This window comes from Callorhinchus milii, unplaced genomic scaffold (genome assembly GCF_018977255.1).
Source record: "Callorhinchus milii isolate IMCB2004 unplaced genomic scaffold, IMCB_Cmil_1.0 Scaffold2, whole genome shotgun sequence".
In the NCBI taxonomy this organism is placed as follows: domain Eukaryota; kingdom Metazoa; phylum Chordata; class Chondrichthyes; order Chimaeriformes; family Callorhinchidae; genus Callorhinchus; species Callorhinchus milii.
In genome coordinates this window covers 42887720-42903888 of record NW_024704743.1, presented here as the reverse complement: position 1 = coordinate 42903888, position 16169 = coordinate 42887720, and the positions used below count along the sequence as shown (strand labels likewise).

General features: G+C 41.0%; 1 protein-coding gene across 5 annotated transcripts in view; it reads right to left on the bottom strand.

The window, feature by feature from the left end:
• Window positions 1-16169, bottom strand: part of LOC103179934 (cadherin-20) — a 34128-nt gene that overhangs the window by 11872 nt on the left and 6087 nt on the right. For 3 of the 5 annotated variants that reach the window (XM_042332288.1, XM_007895469.2, XM_042332289.1), the window contains 4 exons: window positions 14168-14335; window positions 9067-9254; window positions 7018-7271; window positions 90-226 (listed from right to left, as the gene is read on the bottom strand). In XM_042332288.1, the coding sequence (XP_042188222.1) occupies window positions 90-226; window positions 7018-7271; window positions 9067-9254; window positions 14168-14335 (747 nt within the window). Of the gene's footprint in view, window positions 1-67; window positions 227-7017; window positions 7272-9040; window positions 9255-14167; window positions 14336-16169 lie in introns of all 5 variants that reach the window. The other 2 variants (XM_042332286.1, XM_042332287.1) reach the window with 2 other exon arrangements.

The following is a 16169-nucleotide window of genomic DNA, read 5'->3' as shown; positions in this document are numbered from 1 at the left end:
GACTGATCGAATTGAATTGAAGCAAAGTTTCAACACAAGAGAGCTATGTAATTTTTTAATTGAGTGCTGAGAAGTCTCCCCGTACTCACTCATTTCCATTGCTAGGACTGTGATGTTGTGCCAGGACAGCTCTTCTCGATCCAGTGATTTTGCAGTCATTAAAGCTCCCGATGCTATATCAATGTAAAAGAATCTTGCAGGATCGGAGGCCCGGTCAATTGAATATCTTGCAAAGAGAATAAAAAGGGTGCAAACAAAGTCACTTTTAGGAATCCACACCATTTCCAACGTCTACTGGAACCCCAAAAACTTTTCATATTTTAATATTTAGTCACTCAATCCACGACTGTTTGTGGTACACTACTGTGCGCAATTGGTTACAGCGTTTCACCCACAAAATATACAGTCAATTCATTTTACAGGATATTCTGTAAAGCACTTTGAGATGTCTCGATGATGTGATAAAGTGTTATTTCAAATGCATGGATTATTATTAATAATAATTTCAATTATGGGTGTTGTTTGCATGGCAGAGGCAGAGTTCAGCTCTGTGTTAGCTTGTTGTATGTTCTTATGAAATAAGACTTGGAGAAATGGGAAGAACTGTGCGTAGTGTAATGTGATCTAATTTATGTTACTGCTCATTGGACTGATTCACCTGTGAGCACAGCCTCACCCACGGTCTTGGGGGCATGGCAGGAACATGAGGAGGTTCTGAATAAAGCACAAACTAGATAGGGTGAATACATACCTGAAGTACTGTATAGAATTATCCTTTTATTTATCACATCATCGAACTGTCTTGAAGCGCTTCACAGGCTTCCACTGCGAAATGTACTGACTGTAGATTTCTGGGAAATTTATCAAGACTGAACCCTGCTGTACCTTGCTGTATTATTATATTAATAATAATAATCATCCTTGCATTTGATATAGCGCCTTATCACATATTCGAGACGTCTCAAAGCACTTCACAGAATATACTGTAAAGTGAATTGACTATATATTTGTGAGCAAAACGCGGCAGCCAATTGCGCACAGCAATGTCACACAAACAGTCATGGACGGATTGACCAAATCATTATTTATTATTGATATATATTTTTTGAAGGGATTATTACGCGCGGAAAAGTGCGTAATAATCCCTTCACTCGAGGCACGTGGAGCAAGAAAATTTGCCTAAAGTTTTGCCCTGCCCGGAAATTGTGCTCAGGTCCTCTTGCCTCTGAGGTGAGTGTTTTAACCACTAAGCTACAGGACTCCACAAATAAAACACCAGAGAACACAGACTCAAACTAGAGTTAGCTCCTGTGAGCATCATAACCATTTTTTTACTAGATAGTCTACAACCATTATGAATCACTACAAATAAATTACATACTTGTTAAATATACATTTTAAAAAACATTATAAATAACATTTAGTATGTTCCAGAACATTTCTCCTGAGACTCGTTTCTTTCAACAACCTCCTGCAATTAGAGTGTAATTTACAGGCATGTCTTGCCGTGTATTGCTTGTGCCATACAATTTACATTTATATAGCACCTTTAAAGTTTGGAGGACATCTCAGAGCATTTTATACAGATGATAAATAATAATAATAATTGCATTTGATAATAATAACAATCCTTGCATTTGATATAACGCTTTTCATGTCTTCTAGACGTCTCAAAGCGCTTCACAGAATATGCTGTAAAGTGAATCGACTGTATATTTGTGGGCGAAACGCGGCAGCCAGTTGCGCACAGCAGTGTCCCACAAACAGTCGTAGATTGAAGTATTATTTTGTTTTTTGGAGGGATTATTATTAGGCGTGTGGAGTAAGGAAACTTGCTCAAACTTGCCCAAGGTTTCGCCCTGCCTGGAATTGATCCCAGGTGTCTCGCTTGCAAGGCGAGTGCTCTAACCACTGAGCTACAGGACTCCATGATAGAGCGCTTTATCGCATCTTGGAGACGTCTCAAAGCGCTTCACTCAATACAAAGTGAATTTGACTGTGTATTTTGTTGGTGAAACACGGTAGCCATTTGCGCACAACAACAACTTGGATTCATATAGAGCCCGCCATGCTGGACGGCATCTCAGGGCGCTTTAGAGCATTTGTGCAGTGTGTGTACATGTGCATTTTGCTGTGCAGTGACCCACAAATAGTCGTGGATTGAGTGACCAATTCATTATTATTATTATTTGTTTTGAAGGAATTATTATCCCCGGAAAGCGATCCGCCAATCGACTGATGACCGGGTTCCTACTTACTGCTAGGTAAAAAAAGGCATGTGGGGTAAGGAAACTTGCCCAACATTTCGCCTTGCCGGGAATCAAACCCTGGTCTCTCATTTTCTCATATTGAGACGTTTTGATATCACAAGTGCTATATCAAATGCAAGGATCATTAATACTGTGGCTCTACAAAATAATTTCAACATGGCAAAACCTTTATTGAAGGCAAATAGGGTGGGGGGAGGGAAGGTCAGTGTGTGAAAACCATTACTATTCTTCAAGCAGTTCTAAAACAATGTTATTTGGATTATACTTTTGTAAAGTAACTGAACACACACCAAAACCACCTTCATTAAAACACACCAGGGTTTGACTCAAATCTAAAATTGGTCACTCACTCCATGGTTGTTTGTGGAACAATGCTGTGCACAAAATTGGCTCCCGTTCTTGCCCACAAAATATACACAGTCAAACCACTTTATCATGTATCCTGTGATACGCTTTGAGATGTCTTGACGATGTAATGATTATTATTATTATCTTTCTGAGTTAGTACAGTACACGCCTTGGGACATCCTGCCAATGTTAAAGGCACAACACCAAACGTAAGTATTATTATCATCTCTGATGACTTTGACAAGACAACTGCTAACCAATAGAATATTTATTTGGTTATCATACTACATGTGCTGATCTCTAAATTAGCAATGATCGTAACCTGTGTCCTTTGTAAATCCTGTCTTTCCATTTGTTTATAATTGTGTTGACCTGGGTCCCAGGTCTCGGGTCGGATCAATAAAAACTTATTTTGGGAGCGGGAGAGAGTGTGGGTTTTGTAATTGTTTACCAGGTCATGGCTGGAAAAAACAAAGCTAAAAGGCACTCCAATAACTGGAATTTACCACAACATTACAATTTTAATTATTATTTAAATTCATTATTATAAATTCATTTTAATTCATTATTATTAATTACACGATAAGGCATTATATCAAATGCAAGATGATTATTATTATTTGTCAAGATCGTGAGCAATCATCTGAAAAAGAAACTGGTGGGAAAAACCTGGACAGGGTCTTGGTTATTACCATTTATGGTAAGTGAGTATGGTACAGTCCTGGCACACACTCCTGTATATTTGGAATGTATTTGGCATTTTTTTTATGCAGTGCAGACAAGACTGAGGGTAGTTCCTGAACTGGAATGGTTTGAGGATGGGATGAAGAGGAGTTGATGGCCAATAGACACAGACAAAAATAAACAGTGCACTTGCTATTTGACTCAAACTGAAGTGACACAGAGCTTTAACCTGAATTTGTTAAGAGGAGATTTAATACTTTGAAAGAAATTCTGAGTGACGGGTTTGCAGTGAAGAGGATATCGAGTTTCCTTATAGCTGTTTGCAACCTTCTTGGGAAGCAGCCAATGCTTGCAGTGTAATAATCGAGAGACTGAATTAAAAACAAATGAAACAAAATCTGGACTCTTTATAAGCTCAGACCATCTCAGTTGTTCATGTCAGATTGTTGTTTAATGCCTCCACCCCTCTCCCCAGAAAATGCTAATCCAATGGTGGATTCTAAAGGGATGAAAAATGCAATGTTTTAAAACAGATTGAAAATCTATTGAATGTGTTATTGAATGTGTTATGAAACATCGCTTTTTTCAATATATTTCTAAAGACTGGCACTGGGTCTAAACACCTATTCACCCCCAATCTGACTATGACACAGTGGTTGAGCATCAAGATCTCACCTTAAAACTTAAAACATTTCACCTATAATAAATCCAGTGAAACTATAAGGCACTTTATCAAATGCAAGAATTACTTTTTATTTTATTTATTATTTTCTTCAGCTATTTTGAATCACTGATGGTGATTTTCCAGTGCAGCTTCATGGGATACTGGCTTAACTTGATCTGCATCCAGTGAGAAGTGGACACTAAAAGGTTGGCTCGGGGGTCAGGTAGAAGAGTCCAGTCTACACACGAGTATCCAAAAAGATGATGATAATATTTTGGAATGGACTTCAGAGCCAACCATTGTGTTAAATTTATGGATTCACACTCAAAGCCAGTATTTAGGAATCGATTGAAAAACGTTGTGTTTCACGATCAATTCCATAAAGCATTTGGTAATTATCAAATCTGTTATGAAACATTGCATTTTTCATCTCACAGTGGTGTTCTGTAGGAGCTGGTCTTTTGAATAGGACACAAGAATGACAGTGCAGAATGAAAACATTTCAGAATATGACTATAGTAGTTAGATCAGCATTTTGATTCATACGTAGGCTGGCTGGGACATTTGCTAGAGGCAAGAAACATCAATGACACTCGAAGAGCGAACACACTCCTCCCTGTCAACGATCAGAGCACAGACTTATAGATTAATGAAGAAGTTTGTTTGACATCAGGTGACCCCATGGACAAACTGTTGAAACTGATGAAAGGCACGAAAGGCTGCCCTGTTAAATCTTTTAAAGGCTGACACTGCTAGATACTGCACAGAGCTTTTGCCAGTCACGACAGGGGGTAAAGCCGGGTGGGGGGCATTTGATTATGGCACTAAAACAATTGTTAATTTGCAGGGATTCTCAGTGAAGTGCACCGGTGTGAAGAAATGATGGCACTGGTGAAGTTTCTAACAGAACACACTGGAATCTAGAGTTTCTTAATGGCATTCTCAATTGCAAAATTGGGGATTCCTTCCAATAGCTGGAAATATATCACGGCAGCCCAAAGGAATTCCACACTTGATGCAATCTACTTCTGCAGGTTGTCGATCACACGTGGACTTGCCTGGACTAGTGTGGGTATTCATTGGGACACTTCTGTCCCACCCAACACCCACACCAGTGGAGCCACGTCCACGCAAAGTCAATACCTTGTTCCCAGTAGCTACCCAGCTGCGATATCCATAAATTAATAAAAATTCAATAAAGAAAAAATGCATTTGGTGGCCGACCAAAAAAGGTTGGTCACTACTGTCCTAGGGCCTGTGAAAAGATAAAAGTAAATAATAAACAGTTGTTATTTTTAAGGTTTCGACTTGAGAATTTGAGCTTTTTAAATTGAACCAAGGATATCCTGAACAAAGCTACAAACTTAAACCAGAGACTGTGTTCAGAAGCGTGCTTTAGGCTTTTCAGGAGTTTGGAATGTTAGAGACCAATAGTTGGGAATCAGAGGATCTTAACATTCCCACAGAATTGCTGATCTACACATAAGCCGTTCTACCATTTTGAAAGAACATTCTTTCAGTCACAAGAAGTGGATTTATAAAGAGGCACAACATGAAGATTATAAGATTATGCAAAGATACAGAACGTAACTAGATTAGCATTAAGACATCCTGCGCTTTTAGTTTTAAGAAACATGCAGAATGCTTCTGGCAGCATTTCCGAAGCATTAGGAATCTTTCACAATCCAAACCATTTTTAAACATAAAAGAAACATCATTCCATGATGGATTTCCAAAGTGAAACCTTACTATTTTTACACATAGAGGCAGATACAATTAGATTTATCATTCTAAAGGTTCCATTATATTCTACCTCACCTAGTTTGTTTCTTCTCCCCCTCCACCTCCTCTCCTGAATTTCCCGATTCAATGCTGGAATTCAAAAGCATCAGTTGCTCTCTGGCAACTCACCAAATTAGTTAAATTTAACTGTGACCCTAGACTTTGAGTGTGAAAGAGTATTCACAGTCCATTTGACAGTAGGAGGCGGGAGATATAGGAAGGCGGGGGACCTGGGACAGGGGAAAACTGGGGTGAGGGGTCTTCTCACCTGATGTCCACACATTTTCCAGCTGGGGTCGCTGGTTAGAAATGAGGAGTGGAAACTTTCATAAGATTTGTCCCCTTTCCAGCTCAGGAGTGCTGACGTCAACTGTAGGACTTGTGCTGCTAACCCGGAAGAGATCAACTAACTGATTAGTTAGGCTTTCTTTCTTGGAATGATATGGATGAATTACACATAGCTGTGATTAACCTCTAGTTTGTGTTGAATAGATGAAAGTTCAAAGCAAAATATCACTGGTTATAATATCACACTAATATTTTTCACCCTATAGAAAGATAAAATCCAGTTCCAATCCTAGAACAAATAGAAATATAAGCCAACGATCCTAACAATCCCTGCATTTGGTATTGCTTTATCACAAGGTTGAAATGTATCATAGGATTTAGTGTGGTGTGGTGACTGAGTATTATGTAGGTGAAGGCGGCAACCAATTTGCATACAGCAATGTTCCACAAACAGCCATGACGTGAGTGGCCAAATTTATATGGGGGGTTGTTTTTCCCTTCTATTTTCGATAGAAAGTGGGATCTTTAACGTTCACCTGAACAGGCAGTCGTTTAACACTCATCCAAGGGATGGCACCACTGACAATGCAGCACACCCGCAGCATGCATTGACTATGAGCTCAAAGTCTCATAGTTTCAAAGAGGGTGGAGTTTCAAGCCAGAACCTTCTGTTTCAAATTTAAGAGAGAGAAAGAGAGTGCTACAGCTGAACCAGGCAGACACCTAGATCAGAGATCACAGTTTTCCATTGTTAATCATGAGCCTCATACCTGATCTCATCCATTCAAAAAAATAATAATTTAGTCACTCAATCCACGACTGTTTATGGGACACTGCTGTGCGCGATTGGCTGTGAGCAGTTTCGCCCACAAAATATACAGTCAATTCACTTTGCAGTATGTTCTGTGAAGCGCTTTGAGATGTCTGAATGACATGACAAGGCGCTATATCAAATGTAAGGATTATTATTATTATTATTACCTGATCGAATTAGCAGCCGCATCAGGGTCCTTTGCTGAGACGGTTTGGATAGGTGTGCCGATCGTCACATCTTCGTACACCTCCACGAAATAGAAAGCAGCGTCAAACACCGGCGGCTCATCCACATCCTCGATGGTCAGCCGCACCCTGGCTGTGTCTCGGAACGGGCCGAAATTCAAGAAGCGCAGGTCCAGGTGCGAGTTCGTACCCTCCACCATCAGCATGTAGCTGTCCTTTGTTTCAAAATCTAATGTCTGGGGTAAGGGGTGGAATGAAATCGAGAAAGAAATAATAATGTGTATTAGAATGAATCGGGTCTCATTTATTTTCAATCCGCTGTAAAAAAGTTTTACAACTGTAAGATAAGATGCTCGTATCGCACAACATCACTCATGCGTTTAGGATGACTGGCTCCAGAGTGCCGCTGTCACTGCCAATCAGCTTCCTTCTATTAATGCTCCATGTGTGTATTGATGGAGCTTACTCATTAAAAGGAGTATCGGTAGGAAATGTCAAAATGGAAAATGGTTGCATTTCAGTCTGATACACACGACTGACAATCTCAACTCATGGGGGCTCATAATTTGCCTACAAATACCCAGTCACTACACTTTATGAAAAAATCTCGTGAAGCACTCTGTTACATCTCGATATGATAAGGAACTATGTCAAATGATAAGACTATTATAATTATTATTTATTAGTTTCAGGCCGGTGCAGACTAGCTTCTTTGTAGATTAACTTCTGAAAGGTAAAGATATGTCTTGGTACAGAGTGTACCAATAACTCTGCTCATTTCCAGCAATTAGAAGCTTTGCACAGTCACTGGAATTGAAATATTTTATACCCACTGTACCTGACAGGGTAAAATATTGGAGCTGACTGTTCAGGCAGTTTCCAATGGCCTCATTGTCTATAAAGTGAATGCTTGCTTTAAATTATATTCTGGTAGTTGAAAGGGAATTTATTTGCTGCTGACAAATATTAGCTGTAGTTTGCAGTCAGGGCTTTACATATAAAAATAATAATCTTTGCTTTAGCACGTTGTTGAGATGTCTGAAAGTGCTTCACAGAATATATTGTAACTGTTTGTTGACTGTTTATTTTGTGGGTGAAATGCAGCAGCCAATTGCACACAGCAGTGTCCAAAAAACAGTCGTGGATTGAGTGACCAAATTATTTTTGTGTGGAGGGATTATTACCCCCTGAAAAGCGGTCTGTCAATCGACTAACAACCGAGTTCCTACTTATGCTAGGTGAACAGAGGTGCGTGGAGCAAGGAAATTTGCCTAAGGTTCATTTACGATACCCTATAAATTGGCCATTAAATTCACTAAAATGCAAATGGTTCACAAACAGATGGGCTGAATCGCAACTTAATTTCTGTAATTTTTACAACGGTGATCTCTCAAACCCATCAAAGTGATAAAATCTGAATGGATGGTCTGTGTTCCTCTCTGGCCAATCCCCTCCACCCACTTTTTTTAGGTTCGGAAATTGCAATCATCCATTTAATGTAAATCGAAAATTAAATTGCGAAACAAAAATCACCATTAAAACATGCCATCTGGTTTGCTAACATTTTGACAAAAGTATATCTCAGTGAACAATGCCACTTTGCATGGCTCGCAAATTTGGGTTCTCAGTATCGTGCTTTTGATCACCGTGCTTCCCCCATTGTCCTCCACCCTCCTCCATCCCAAATCCCAGCTCGGGTCCGAAACTGACTTTCCAGCGCCTTGGGACGTCCTCCCAACGTGAAAGGTGCTATACAATGTAATTTTGTTGTTGTTGTTGTTGTTGGGAAGTACATCAGGAGAAACTCCTTTCTCTTTTTAAATAATGTCACAAGAACTTTAACATCAACCTGAACAAACAGACAGATCCTTGGTTAGTGTTTTATCCAATGGATGTCACCAACAGAGTATGACTAGAGAATGAGCTCAGGTTCTGATGTGGGGCTCGAACCCACAATCCTGTGATTCTGAGGTGAGATGCTAACAACTGAGCCAGGCTAACAGACCAAGCTCTCTTTTGGAAACCCTTTACCTTGCTTAAGATGATAATCCCAACTTGGTTGCTTTGATCTGTGGTGATGTCGAACACATTCATCCCGTCCCCTTCGATGAAGCTGTAGCTCATTTCTGCATTCACCCCCTCGTCCGCATCCTCAGCGAAAAGTCTTCCCACCTCTGAGCCGACCAGGGCAGACTCCAGCACGCTCATCTGATACAGCTCTGCAGGGAGAAAAAATCCATAAATAAAACAATTACTGCAAAAGGTTTCCTATTTAAATAAGCAACTATTAAACTTTACAGATGGTACTCTGCTTCACTTTAGTGTTTGAGGAGGATGCTTGATACAAACGCTTGAAATTGTAAGAGGCAGTAATTTAGATTTCCTGCTGCAGGAGAAATAATGGCCTCTCTAATTATAGATATTTAAAATGTTGTGGTGTAATCATGTTTTATTTATTGTGGAGTTTATTGCGCCTGTCCTGCTTGGTCATCAGAAAGCAGATCATCATCAATGTAAATTTCCATTGACTCCCTCTGTGGTATGATTTCATGAGCACAGGTTGCCCTCTGGTTCTCACCCAAGGGGCCACTATTCAGCAAATGTGAGCAAGCCTGTGATGGGCAAAGTCTTTACCCATGAAACCATTGGATGGTCTGCCAGCTTTTCTGTTTATATTTCTATAAAATTGTGATAAACTCCGATCCCAAACGATTCAAACAGGTATCACAGCCCATGTAACATCCTGATATATTCTTGCAAGTGCTTGTTTTGTAGTAATGTAAAGGACAGGCAGCTAAGTTTCGGTCTTTACTTTCTGCACAACTACTGTTGAACTGGAGCACGATACGTATTTGAGGTATAAGAGCAGAAGCAGATTTGGGGAGAAATTTCACCCGTGGCTAGACTTAATCTATTTAAGTAGCATTTGAGAATGTCTAAAAGGTGGCAAATTCTTAAACACAGCCCTAACTTTGAAGTTTTTTTTGTAACATCTTTCTACAGAAAAGTGGTTTTAAAATTAAAGTTATATATAAGAATTTTGCCAAGATTACCTCTTTGTAATGGCACTCCCCCTCTCCCATGATCGGTGGCAACCCCACTACTGTACAGCACTCTGAGACACTATCCTGCTTGAAGGGCATGATACAAATGCAAGTTGTTGTTATGTACTACACAAATAGAATACATCTAGACCCAGCTGGATTTTCTCTCTAGATGTCTGTCTGCTCCTGAACACTCATGTAATTGAAAAGGCTGACACAACACATATTAGTGTCAGATGAGCCTTTACATGTTTCAGATAATTAGGAATGAAGGTATGGTACATGGGAGGATCCTCAATGTACAAACATGAAAAGCTGTTTTTATCCCTGTAAATTATATATACAGCTAGACTTTCTTACATTTGAACATAGCAGTCACATCCAATTGATGCAAAAGTAATATTAAACTTTTTTTAAAAAAAAGTTACTATTCCCCATCAATGTGACACTCCAATGCATTGTCGGAGATGTCGTCCTTTGGATGAAATGTTAAACTGAGGCTGTCTTTGCCTGTTCAGATGGACTTTAAAACTCCCGTGGCATTATTTGAAAAGAAAACTTGGTCATTCACTTCATGGCTATTTGTGGAACATTGCTGTGTGCAAATTGACTGCCACGTTTGGTCAAAAAGCACCCAGTCACTGTACTTTACAATATATCCTGTGAAGCGCTTTGGGATGTCTTCCTGACATGAAAGGCGCAGTACTAAATGCAAGGATTATTATTTATGATAATGTTATCCAATTTTCTCCCTCATATTGTGAATGTGCCAAGGTTCATTCCCGTGGATACATGTCAGCAATAACACTTATATAGCACCCTTCATGTAGGATAATATCTCAGAGTGAAGAGTAAGTGACAGGTGAATGACTGTCACTCTTCAACACCTGACTCAAATGGAATCTTGTTGTTGTTGTTGTTGTTGTCATTTTTCATGAGTGAGCTTGGATGATAAACATGGATGGTCTAGGTGGCCGTGAGAAACATTACAGTTAACCAGTTGCCCACATCGACATATATGTACTGATGGTTAGTTACTATCCTCCTTGGGGGGAGATACGTGGGGGCTTCTTGGAGCTGAGGTTCCAACGTGACCTGCCTGGCAACGGAATGTCGGAATTGAGCGAGCCCTTAGTGGCAGTCTCAGTAGTCCGGTTCCTGAGCCAGGCGGATCCGTAGTATTCTAGGGCACTGCTGATGACAGCACAACAGCCTGGCTCATTAATAGGACCTGGAAGGGCAGACCAGTCACTGGGAGCAGGCAGTTATCCTACTCAGCTCCTTGGGACGTCGTCCCGACGTGAAAGGCGCTCTATAATTGGAATCTTGTTGTTGTTGTTGTTGTTAACCCTACAAGCCAAAGCCCTGATGGGTTGGTTGGTCCTAGTTGGACAAACAGTGGGAAAGCTTGCTGGATAGCAATATCAAAGGCAAGCGGTTTCAGCTGGTTAGACTCCAGCAGTTTCCCAATGCATACTCTGGGGTCTTCAAACCTTGGCTCTTGCCAACCTGCACCTAATATATTCAGGAATTAGGTCAGCAGGATGTGTCCCTCCAGTGAGAGAGTGCGCATTCCATTCCAACAATATATCTCTGGGACTTCCATGTGAAGGTGGGATGCATAGAAATCTCTGCTTGGTTTGGGTCCTCTGAAGCTTGGTGATGGGTTTCTGCATGACTGACCCCCAAAAATACTGATGGTCGTTGCGAGCCAAGACAAGCCCAGTGAAGCCGAGATACATCACAGTGCTCCTAAATAACAACCCCGCTGAGAACAAATAACTCATCGCACACCAGGGATCAAACCCGTGGCTCTTCATTATAAAATTGTGCTTTGACAAGATTTTTAAACCCTACAGATCTCCCTGTCAGTATGCGGAAAGCCCTACGATGCATCGGTCATATTAACAGTGACTGTGGAGCCCAGCATGTAATCAATGCAAGAGTTAGGCCCATTACATTAGGTAATTATGAGCACCAGTCCCAATGCCTTTGACATTCCTCCTGCTTTAAGAATGATTGGAAGGCGTCAGAAGAAAGGCACTATTCAAAATTGATGGGCTCCCTTTCAGAAAGTGCAAGCTTTGTGACCAATAAAACACCCTCAATTATTTGTTTCTCCATGTAAGTCAATAAAGGAGAAGTGATTCAGATCACAAATCATGGTTTGCTGCCACCTCAGAGTCACTTAGGAAATCATAGCAAAGCTGCGTAGGAATTCTAGCCATCTACCCTTCCTACAAGCATACTTGCACCAGAATTTTTAACAAGGAAGCACCAAACACTAGGCCCTCCTAGCAATTCACCATTGAGTAGCATATATAATAATAGAATTATTACTATAAAAACTATCCTGTAGCATTTATAATAATGCTCTCCAGCTAGTGTCCTCTCCCCCACTGAGCTCCGTGAGCTCCCATCCTTGCCCGGCTTCATTGGCTACCCATCCCCCAGAGGATCGAATTTAAGATTGTGGAGTTCTGTAGCTCAGTGGTTAGAGCACTCGCCTTGCAAGCGAGAAACCTGGGTTTGATTCCTGGCAGGGCGAAATGTTTGGCAAATTTCCTTACTTGACACGCCTCTGTTTACCTAGCAGTAAGTAGGAATGTGGTTGTTAGTTGATTGCCTGATCGCTTTTCCAGGAGTTAATAATTCTTTTTAAAAAAATTAAATAAAAAATCAACTGTTCCCTTCGATCCACGACTGTTTGTGGGACACTGCTGTGCGCAAAAGGCTGCCGTGTTTCGCCCACAAAATACAGTCATTTCACTTTACAGTATATTCTGTGAAGTACTTTAAGAAGTCTTGAAGATGTGATAAGGTGCTGTATCAAATGTAATGATTATTATTATTGTTCTCACTTTCAAAGCCCCTCATGGTCTTGCTCTTCTCTACCTCTGCGACCAACTAAAACATTACCAACCTGTCTGTTCCCTCCATTCGGTGGGCAGTGGCTTGCTCCACGTCCCCATCCTGCTTGCTCTACTGTTGGTGGTTGGGCCTTCAGCCTTTCTGCACCCACCCTCTGGAACTCCATCCTGGAGCAGCTCCACCTTGCCCCCTCTCTTGCCTCCTTCAAGGCCCGTCTCCAGACCTTCTTCTTTGACCGTACCTTCGTTCATCTTTCCCACCTCCACCCCCCCTTGCTCTCCACCTCTCCTGATTCCAACTTGCAGCTTGAGTGCAAACTCTTCACTGTCTGGGCGCCTTAGGATGTCTTTTTGATGTGAAGGTGCTATATAAATGCAACTTGTTGTTATAGTTGTAATAACCTTTGCATTTGATATAGCATCTTGGGCATCGAAACTCCTGAAAGCACTTCACAGGATTTACTGTAAAGTGTAAAGTGACTGAGTATTTTGTAAGTGAACATTTCCTTTTGTTTTAAGGGGAGAAAGGCATTGTTTTAAGGGGAGAAAGGCAAAACAACAAGTTTCACCCAAATAGCACCTTTCATGTAGGCTGATATCTCAAAGGTGCTTCACAAAGATGGAGTGGAAATCTGAGCAAGATAGGAAATGGGAGGGGACGGGGAATGATTGAAGGCACAGATGAAGAGGCAGGCTTTTTGTTGCAAGGGTTTTGAAAGTAGTGAGGGAGGATATGAGATGGAGATGGTTTGGGAGAGAATTACTCAGAGGGTCTGAAAGCTAGGCCACCATTGATGGGATGGAGAACCTGCAGTAGGCCTGAGTTTGCAGGGCGGAGGGGGAATGGGCAAGGGAGTGGGTCTGGCAGAGATTGCTGAGGGACAAAGGAGTGAGGATATGGAGGTATTTGAAAGTTAGAATGAGGATGTTGAATTCTTAAAAGTTTCCTCACATTGCTTATCCTAGCATTTGTGAATGCACAGTCACTACACTTTGCAGTAAATCCTGTGAAGCAGTTTGAGACGTTTCGAAGGCAGTTTATCAAATGCAAGGATCACTATACATATTCTTTCTATATCAAAATGGTAAGAAATGCTCACTTTCCTAACCCTTTCTCTTGCCCAATACTGGGTGGTAAGTTTCCTGGACACTCTTCAACAGGAAACACATTGTTGGTGGTTATTGGTGCACTGCTAATCCAGCGTCGGAGGTACTCACTCTGAGAGAAGTGGGGAGGATTGTCATTGACATCTGAGAGGGTGATATTTACAGTCGTGCTCCCTGATAAGCCTCCCATCTGTCCGCCCATGTCCTTGGCCTGGACAATCACTTGATACCTCGCATTGATCTCTCTATCCATGTTAGCTAAAGCTGTCCTGATGATGCCTGCAAAACAAATCAGAACAACTGAAGCAAAACGAAAGTGTCATTTTGATAACTGATCAGCAGAGGGCACCAATGTTACTGTTAGAAACAAGAGATTAAATTTAAAAAAACACTACCGAAATGCACAGAGCAAGGATTAACGCTGCAATTATATTGCAAGTTTGCCAATGAATGTGGGGTAATTTCGGGAGGGAATTCAATTCATATGCATGTTATACGTACACATTCAGATTTTGCAAATCGCCATAATCAGGCATAAGCACATTGGGGTGAAACGTGGGATTCTTGATTCCCCTCATGCTCTGTTTAAAGAATTTTGAGCAGATTAGTTTCAAAGGTTATAGAGACAATCTCAGGTCTGTCACTTTAATCACAGAGTCATGGAGTTGCTGTTTTGCTCTTATGTAGAACAACAACGTCGAGTGTTTGTTGTTTGTGGCCCCAGTGCAATAGGATGTAGAGCGGGAAGTATTAGAAGAGGATTTACCTGCTCCACATCATTCCACTGCAGAGAGTAAAGAACTTAAACCCAGCAATAGTTAACCATTCAATTTTACCTCAGTGTGAACCTCCTGTGGCTCGAAACTACTTGCAAAGGAATTATTATCAGTGAGATTGTGTTTTAATGTTGAACACTGTGGCAATTTATATTTATTGATCTGTACATGCATATATACTGTTGTACTCAACAATTAAATTGCAGAGAACATAATCAGGTTCTGGTCACAGAATACCAAATTGCTGACCAAGTGACTTGCTGGTTGGGCTGTGATTACTGAGCTGTGAGCTGAAAGTAGTCCATTGGCCATTATACAGCTGCCTGATGCTGTATATTGAAATAGTTCCAGGACGATCTTGTCATACTTAATCGACCCTGGAGCAAGTCTTTTTAATCTATATCCTCTCCTCACTAAAAGTTTAAAGATGGAAGATCACTTGATGTCAAGAGCTGTAGATTTGCTTTTCAATTTGGTTGAATCGGTTTGAAGGAAGTTTCGCATCTCCATCAGGTTTCCTCTAGACTCCAAATATCCACACAGCAACAATGTGAATTTATATAACGTCTTTCACACAGCGAGTACGTATCGCGCTTTCAGACACTACACCCTGAAACTCTGGACACTCTTCCTCTATCTCTCCGCCACCCTCTCCTTCCCCATCTTCAGGTCGAACCTGAAGACCCTTCTCTTCGACCTACGGTCAGCCCCTCCCCCCAGCTCGGCATCGTGCTCAGCCACTGTCAAGTGCTCTGGGACCCTACCCTGTGTGAGGGGTGCTCTATAAATTCAAGTTGTTGTTGTATCAAAGTGCTTTACAAAGACTGAACTTTACCCCCGAGGTGGGAGGGAAATCGAAGCGGTAGGGGTAGGGGCCGAAGGTGCAGTCAAAGAGATGAATGGGTTTTGAAAGCACTGATGGAGAGAGCGAGGTAGAGAAATTTGGGAACAGAGTTCTAGTTGATAGTGAACAGTGTGGGGGTGGGCATGAAGCAGGTTGGAGTGGGCAGATGGGAGGGAGTCGACAGAGCAAAGGGAACGGCTGTGGTTATAATACAATACTGCACCTCCTTTCTTCAGTTAATTATTTAATCTAAGAGCAAACAGAAACTGAACCTGCAAAAATAATACGCAATTGAAAACATTCTTTTGTCCACAAATAATAAGCAAAAAGGCATTGATTTACAAGGAAGAATAGATTCTAAAATTATAAATGAGTCAAATTTGTGGCAATTCAATATTGAGCTTCTTTGGGTTAATTAACGGAAGGACCGCATTATGAATTACCTCAATTATTCCAGTGCAATTTGATTAAGTGAAACCAGGTACTGAAGTGA